The following is an 8,214-nucleotide window of genomic DNA, read 5'->3' as shown; positions in this document are numbered from 1 at the left end:
GACTGAAATTGATTGTAAAAGAAAACTGTGAGGAAAAAAAAGTTTTCTTCCTATTTTATTATATCATGTAAAAATATTTAATTTATATATGTCCGATCACGGATTGATTAGTATGCTGTGTAATGTGGCAACCCGATGTATTTGGGCAACCTGGATGGGTAAAGCATTTCTCTCTCTCTCCGAGGGCGCGAACTGTTTTATTAGATTTCTCCCTCTAATGGTCCATTTTATCACTCATTGTAGCTTTATCAGTCGGACGGTCTGCAGCTGAGGGAGTTGAGGCATAGGTCTTTGTAACCTTGGAACTGCAGTGATGCCGGTTCGAATCAGGCCTGGAGGTTGACTTTTACTTCTGTGGCTTTCTACAGAATAAAAACATGATCCCTCACCATGATTAGAATAGGGTGGAACTCTGTAGATAACCCCTCGTAAGTAAGAAATGTTCAGATAGGGGTCATAAAAAAAAAAGTAACAAAGGAATAAGGATGATTCAGAAAAGTATTGTTTATTACTTTTTAAATCAATTACTTTTATATCAATTAGCTTTCATATTTTTTACTTTTATATTTTTTTCATTGGCGCGACAGAACGTGGAGTTCTAAGGCCTCGTGAGATGTACTTAAGAAATACATCGCGCGTTTCCTGACGTGATTTTCATAGGATGGATCCGCCACTCTTACGCTTATTTTTGTGAGTGCCACCCATTGGCTAACGAGCCTCAGAAATGCCGGGGGGAGGAAAGATTGTGAGAGAGTATTGCATAATTTTTTGCTTGAAAAAATCCTGGGTAGGGCCGGGCTCGAACTCGCAATCTATGGGTTGTTAGACAGGCGCGTTACCACGCTGCTACTGTCACCCCCACTTTTTTTTAATATTTTTATTATTTCATATTTATTACTCTTATTCTAATATGTTCATTTTCATGCATCCTTGAATTTATACCATTTTTTTTTTCTCCCCTCTTCTATTGATTTTATTATCTCAAATAAAAACCAATACATAATACAAAAATAGGAATATTTATACAATAATAGACATAAATATCCTTTCATTGCCTGAAGGGCATTTTAAGGTAGGTTATGGAATCCTCTTTGTGCAGGACAGCACTGTTTTGTTTTTCTCCTCCTGTGAAAATAAAATAATAATTAAGTACAATAAAATGTGAATATTATAATGGTTTCTTCTTTTTCCCGGAGGTATTTTAAGGGGTATATTTAATGTCCACTGTATGGGGAGCACTGTGCGCTTACTTGCCGAATTTATATCCTAGTTAATATTTATTTTGTTTAGGTTTATGACTAAATATTACAATATACTAGATTTTTATGGGTATATATTGTTATTTTATTTAAAATTGATACTATTTCTATTGTAGATTGTACTTTTATCTCGTATTTATCAAACAGGGAAAAGAAAGGTGTATTACATGAAGGAAGAAAATTATATTTAGAGGCACATGGGAAAAAATCTTTATAAAAAAAATAAAAAGTTAAAAAATCAAAAAACAAGAGCTCTTTTGTGTCATGTATTTTGAATTAGTTATACTTAGACTGTTTATTATGAGACTTAAAAGCAATGGTTTTACTAGTTATGAGTAAACTGTCCCAAACCCTAAAACCCAATTCAGTTGGGAAGCATATTTTTTCAATAAAGTGTTTCCCTCTTGAATACCTAAAATAATTTTCCAAATTTTACCTTAACATTTTGACAAAAAAGTTATTAATATTTTTTAATTGTCAGGTTTAGACTACGGGAATTTTACTAAAGTATTATTTCAGATCTGACCATTCAGCTAAACCTATTATCCATATAGACTTAAAGGAACCTAAGTCCAATTATTTGTGAGCTTCCACTCAAAAAGTATTATTTCTGTTGTTATTAATATTTATAATTATTCTTTTTCAAGGGAAAGTTAGAAATGAAGTAGATCTATTTAGCAACACCACTAACACTGATTTTAATTATAAATCGGGAATTCTGCTCTTCATAAACACTTCCCAATTTTGAAAAATATGTTGATAGATTCAGATGGATTTAAGATTGTATCTGTTTTTTGAATTTTTTTTTAATCCTACTTAAAAACCCTAATGGGAAATCGATCGATAATTAAAATCGAACAACCAGAAATGGCTGATTGGTGGAAGTGGTGGGTACGTGGAAGTAAAAGAGTAACAATTTCGCACTTTTTTTTTTAGATTTCCTCTCAAACACCTCAAATAATTTATATTGAACTCGGTAAAGCAACCTAAAATTAAGTGGTCTGTGATATTAGATAGGTCTATATTGAAATAGTCTGGCCAATATGAAGAATTTGTTAAAAGTTTTTCTTAGTAAAGTACCCTTAATTTAGTTATTTTAAATAAATAGCAAGTTCCCATTAGCCAACAGATAATAAAATATTAAATACTTTGTTTAATAATTAAAGAAGAAATAGATAGAGTTAAAAAAGAAAAATAGATAAAGGAGTAGGAATTGAAAAAAACCGAGACCACCCAATCTCTTCCGATCGCGCTGATCTAAACAGCGTTTTATTATTTTTTGTTTAAACTGTTGTATACTTTGCAGAAATAAATTTCATATCCATTATTTTCACCTCGAGAAACTTTTAAATATTAATTTATTCAATAACAGAAAGTTTTGTGATGCGCGCAACACAGCAGATTTTTTTTAATTTTTTGTAAGTTGACATTTAATCAATAGGAGATTATAAATTGGAATGAAAGTCTCCATTATTGAGATAAATAGTTAGAAATATTATAAAACATAGCAATCACAGCATCTACGTATTTATTCAATTTAAATTAAATAATAATTTTATCTATTCATCATCCACCAAAATGCCTAATTCTCCAAAATGCTAAAGGTTTAATAGGATAACGAAATAACATTTTATTTCATTCTAAATTAGGTAGGTATATATTTCAAAAGACGTTATACGGAGGAGATTTATTAAGACGACAATAGATTCTCTCTCAAACACAACAATATACCTAAAGCCTTAGGAAGTTATCTTACCTGCAACCCCCTCCCACCTCCTCAGTCAAGCTCATGGAAAATAGATTTACTTCAACTTAATAGCCTGGAGTGAAGTCCAGTTTGTGATGGACTCACACGAAGATCAAGATGAGGATGACCTTCCGTGGCCTATCTTATCCAATGAGGATTACGACATTGACCTGATGAATTTTGGCTGGACAGAGATCCCTGGTGAGTACCTTTTTCTCCCATTCAAACTCAACTCATAACTTCCATATATTATTATTATTATAACTTCCCTTCTAGTCTACGGAATATTCCAGACCCAGAATGATAAGGGAGTGATATTACATCCACTATTCTAACCAATTCTTGTTTGATAGTACGGTGAAACTTCTATATAAAGGACACCCATGGATAAGATTACTGTGTCCGTTATATACAGGTTTCCGTTAAATAGAGGTTAGTACAAAAAGAGCACAATTTTTTTTTTTAAACAACATTATTCGGAAATCAACACCTTAGATTTGATATATCGAAAAAAAAACAATAAGTTTTTTATTAAACAAAATAATCAAAGCACTATTTAGGGACATCTTGTTTCAACCATCGTTTTGTAGGATGCATATAGAGTTTTTTTACTTCATAATGCCCCTGAAACGATGTGTTGATATATTTTTTTTCATAAAGTTTTTTGCCACGTTGTCACAGCTTGAACGACGATCTTTTTTTTTATTTTTTTTTTTTTACACAAACTGTTTACGTTCAATAAAATTAAAAATAAAAATCAAACAAATCAAGGGCAAATGTTTTAATTGGTTTATTTGCTTGATAACTTGTCTATTTATCAATGAAATGTAAGCAAATACACTTGCAGTTCAATAATGAAAAGATTTTGTCATTTTATATTTCAAAACCCCACCAATTTAGGTAATATACAAAAATTAATATTAAATTGAATATTACGGCAAATAAAAATTCTTTAAAAGAATTTAAAATTGGTGGTTGGTATGCCGATTTTCGAAGATTCATATTTTATTTCTTTTGTCCGATATAGAGTGAACAGTGCTGATTAGGGATAACATTGGTGTCCGCTTCTATAAAATGAAGGGGTACCGTAATTGTGAGGTTTAAATCCATCAAATATGTGCGTTGTTGCCGGGGATCTTAATAAAATTTTCCCTAATGATGGTTTTCCGTTATACAGAGGTTTTAAGAGAAGTTTCACTAAACTGCTAACTATCAAGCAAATTATGATACCACGAAAGGAAATGTTTGGTTACAATATCAGAATGGCTGCGATAGCTTTCACTGTCACTGTTACTGTTACTATCACCGTCACCGCCTAAACGAGATATAAGGTAATAAGTAATTATCACTACTTTAAGGGCATTAATGTCAACAAATATTAATAATTAGCATTTAAGATAATTATCATTTAAAAATTATAAATTAAATTAATTCTTATTTTTACATCAAACTAGTCGAATCTAAAACTGCTGTATGGATGTGGCATCCATGTTTATGTAAACTGATCATTTTGATTCTGTATTGATTTGTAAATAAAACCTTTGCTGTTATTATTGATAATAGTTGGATTTATTTTGCGACGTTGTCAACCGTAATCTCAGCAGCAAAATTTCAACAGACAGAAATATTTTCAATTAATTTTTTTTTATTCTTCGTATCTCGAACATAGAAACTCAAACTCAATTTTCGATAGTGAGCTAGATGTATTTTTTTTTGGAAATTATTAAGACTTAAGGAATTTGTTAAGAGTAGTTCGGGAGAAAATAAAGAAAGAAAGTAACTAAATAATCGATAAGTTTTCTTCTTTTTACAATTTTACTCGATGTTTGCTTACGTTATAGAGTAAACATTTTATTCTATTTGTTCAATCAATAAATTTAAACCGTGTGGAGATCGTTGAGGAAAATAAATAAAGAAATGATCGCTTTAATTAATTTAAAATAAAGATTGTTTTTGCCCTTATCCTCGATGTTTTCTTAAGTTACAGCCTAAAAATTTTCTGTTTTTTTCAGATTTTTATCTATCTCTCGTATAAATGGTACTTCCTTAATAAAATCCAAGAATAAAAAAAAACATTAAATTATAATTGCTTCAAATTATAAATTTGTTCTAGGAATATGATCGAAATTGACCGTAGAAAATCAACTATTGTTATCAATTTACCGAAAAATTCAATAGGCAATTTAAAACGCCAGTATCACTAACGGCTGTATATGAATATGATTTTAAAAACATATATAAAAATTATGAATTTACATAATAAACAAAAAATATTTTACTTTTTCCACATTGTTTGTTTGAGAGCCAGCCAGATAAAATATTTTATTTTGTTCTTTTATGCAACTTCTTAAACACGTTTTTTGATAGAGCTGCAGACAAATCTGACTTATTGTTACGTGAAAAACCAACTATTCTTTGATAGAGATCCTTTTCCATTTCTTTCCTTTGCCATTCTCTCATATGAGGAGCTGTAGATCATTTCACCATATCGCTGCTCCGGAAGAATAATGATGCAACTGTAAAATTTTATGAAATTGTCTTTATTGTGACGTTGGGCTCAAAAAACGAATTTATTAAACATTTTTTAAAATCGACTTAAATAAATATAGGGAATATTATATATATAGGGAGGGCCCTAGGTGAAGTTTTAAGTACAATTAGTAAATTTACACAAACATTGGCCTATTTGTGTTCTTTCAAGTTTGTTACTTGAATTTTAAATACATCTCTTATTCTATAAATGTACTGGAAAACTAAGTTTAAGTATTTGATCTCATTTTGGGATAGCTTAAGTTTCTATTCCAAATTATTGGTTTTCTGATGTTAATGAAAAGTAATTTTTATCATGCCAATTCCTTCGTCGTAAACCTACTGACTGCCCTACAGTTTCATTTAATGATGTTACTCTTACCCCTGCAGAACAGATCCGCTACCTTGGACTACATTTGGACAAGCGATTAACCTGGAATCCTCACATCAGACTGAAATGACAGGAAACTGCACGTCCATTTCGACTATTACAGCACTTACAAGACAAACGGTCTAAACTTCCACTGTAATAACAGTACGACTGTAATAAGGCCAATCTGGACATATGGAGTTGAGCTTTGAGGCTCCACTAAACCTTCGAATTCCTCTCGTATTCAATCCTTACAATCCAAAACCCTTCGTAAAATCCTCCTTACTTTATCATAAATAAAATCATACATAAAGACCTTAATAATCCCTATGTAACCGATCTAGCCGAAACCAGATATCACTCCTTCCATTATAAGTTCTCTAACCACTCAAACCCCCTGGTTTCTAATCTTGCATCCTCTTCCATTCCTGACAATCCTCCGAGGCACCTGAAAAGAAGATGGCCACGATACCAGCTAATGTAAAATGCCATTAGAGTGCTACCAATGGGTAGTTTCTTTACACGCCTGTAACACTCCAATTTAACTGAGATCTGATTTACTAAATGTATCAAATGTACCAATGTACGAATAATGTACCAAATAAATTATTATTTTCACAGGATCGAGCTCGGTGGACAACCCATCGCTGCCCGAAGATGAGTCTAAGACACCTGGTGACCGACTCATTGAGTCACTATTTTCAAAAATCGATCAGCCACCATTCAGCACTACCGGTCCCTCCCAGGACGGGAGTCCCCTTCAGTGAGTTAATCTAATCATAAACAATGCAATGTTGCTTTCACTTAACTATATATGGAATACATAACAAGAAGAAGTGCTAATTTTCGAATTCAAGTTTTCGACGGAAATACACGTTTTGAAGTCCAGTGAATCCAAATAACCGAGTCTCGCAAAACTGCTCTCTGTGTGAGAACAACTTCTAGGTCAAAAATGAAAAGTCATACGAAACTAAAATTACTTATTTATGCCAGGCTAATTAATGCTCGGGATGTTATAGTGACATTTTCAATAAAATCGACTCGCCGGTTTTACCGCTTCATAGAATAAATTTTACACATTTTCCTATTTTCTCAAAAGTGGTCCAAACGATTTTGAATAAAAAATATTACAATTTATTTTCCAACGTTTTTCCAAACTTTGCAGAGCTTCGTCGGGCCTCAAAACATACAAAAACAACTAAAATTATTTTGACATAAGAGGATAAAACACAAAAGGTAATTTAAGGTAGGTTTAAAATATATAAATATAACTGAAAACAAAATAATATACAAATGAATGAAAAGAGTAAATAAAATAGTATAAATATAAAATTTACAATGATAAGAATATAAAAAATAACTCAAGGTATTAGGTTAAAATGAACAGCAGGTATAATAACAAGTAAAATAGATATGTAGAAATGAGAAAACAATATTTGCACTAAAAAAGGGAAAATAAAGAAGTAAATCAGGATTATATAAAAGTCGAGAGCGAATAAATACAATAAAATTACTTTAATTTTATTCATCTAAATATGGATAAATATTGTATGGCTAGGCAATAGGGCGAGTATATTTATATATCATATCATAGACTTTATGATATAAATTCACGACCCTGCCATAGGTTTACCATGGAATGGAAAAGATGACCAAAAAATAAATAAAATTATAAACGAATAATACTGTTTTTGCGGTTGTAACCCACCTAATAAACATTATGAGTAGTAAGATACCTAGGAGATAGCAAAACCAGGACAAAAAAAAAAACTAAGTGCTCTTATTGTTGTAAATATTAAATTTTTTCATTTCCTAACCTCAATATCTCATCAAAATACCTAAAGTTCGAAATTATCTTGACTCATTCAGTTAATTATTTTTTTGTTTAACAGAGCACCAGGAAGTATTAGCATGAGCCCATCTACTTCTCTTCTACATAACCATCCAAGCATTAGCGTGAGCCCATCTACTTCTCTTCTATATAACCATCCAAGCATTAGCGTGAGCCCACTTACTACTGAGCCCATCTACTTCTCTTCTACATAACCATCCAAGCATTAGCGTGAGCCCATCTACTTCTCTTCTATATAACCATCCAAGCATTAGCGTGAGCCCACTTACTACTGTCACACATAACAATCCAAGCATTAACTTGAGCCCATCTATTTCCTCTCCATATAACAATCCAAGCATTATCATGACCCCAACTACTTCTTCTCCACATAACAATCCAAGCATTAACATGAGCCCAACTATTTCTTCTCCACGTAACCATCCAACCATCACCATGAGCCCAACTACTTCTTCTC

The 8,214-nt window shown here is 31.7% G+C and overlaps 1 protein-coding gene across 1 annotated transcript; it reads left to right on the top strand.

The window, feature by feature from the left end:
- Window positions 1-3,041: 3,041 nt before the first annotated feature.
- Window positions 3,042-7,951, top strand: LOC136795863 (uncharacterized). Its single transcript, XM_067047796.1, has 3 exons — window positions 3,042-3,207; window positions 6,527-6,668; window positions 7,798-7,951. The coding sequence occupies exons 1-3, from the start codon at window positions 3,102-3,104 to the stop codon at window positions 7,949-7,951; spliced, it is 402 nt and encodes a 133-aa protein (XP_066903897.1). The 5' UTR covers window positions 3,042-3,101.
- The last annotated feature ends 263 nt before the right edge of the window (window positions 7,952-8,214 follow it).

Source organism: Halyomorpha halys, unplaced genomic scaffold, assembly GCF_000696795.3.
Source record: "Halyomorpha halys isolate HHAL.00 unplaced genomic scaffold, Hhal_1.1 Scaffold962.1, whole genome shotgun sequence".
NCBI lineage: Eukaryota > Metazoa > Arthropoda > Insecta > Hemiptera > Pentatomidae > Halyomorpha > Halyomorpha halys.
The sequence above is the reverse complement of the archived record's forward strand: the minus strand, read 5'-3'. Positions and strand labels throughout refer to the sequence as shown.

What these genes read in the sequence shown, in the direction of transcription:
- LOC136795863 (XM_067047796.1), top strand. Translation starts at nt 3,102, where the DNA reads ATGGACTCACACGAAGATCAAGATGAGGATGACCTTCCGTGGCCTATC. An exon ending in TGGCTGGACAGAGATCCCTG is followed by an intron (nt 3,208 to 6,526) that starts GTGAGTACCTTT and finishes TTATTTTCACAG; the next exon opens with GATCGAGCTCGGTGGACAAC. An exon ending in CAGGACGGGAGTCCCCTTCA is followed by an intron (nt 6,669 to 7,797) that starts GTGAGTTAATCT and finishes TTTGTTTAACAG; the next exon opens with AGCACCAGGAAGTATTAGCA.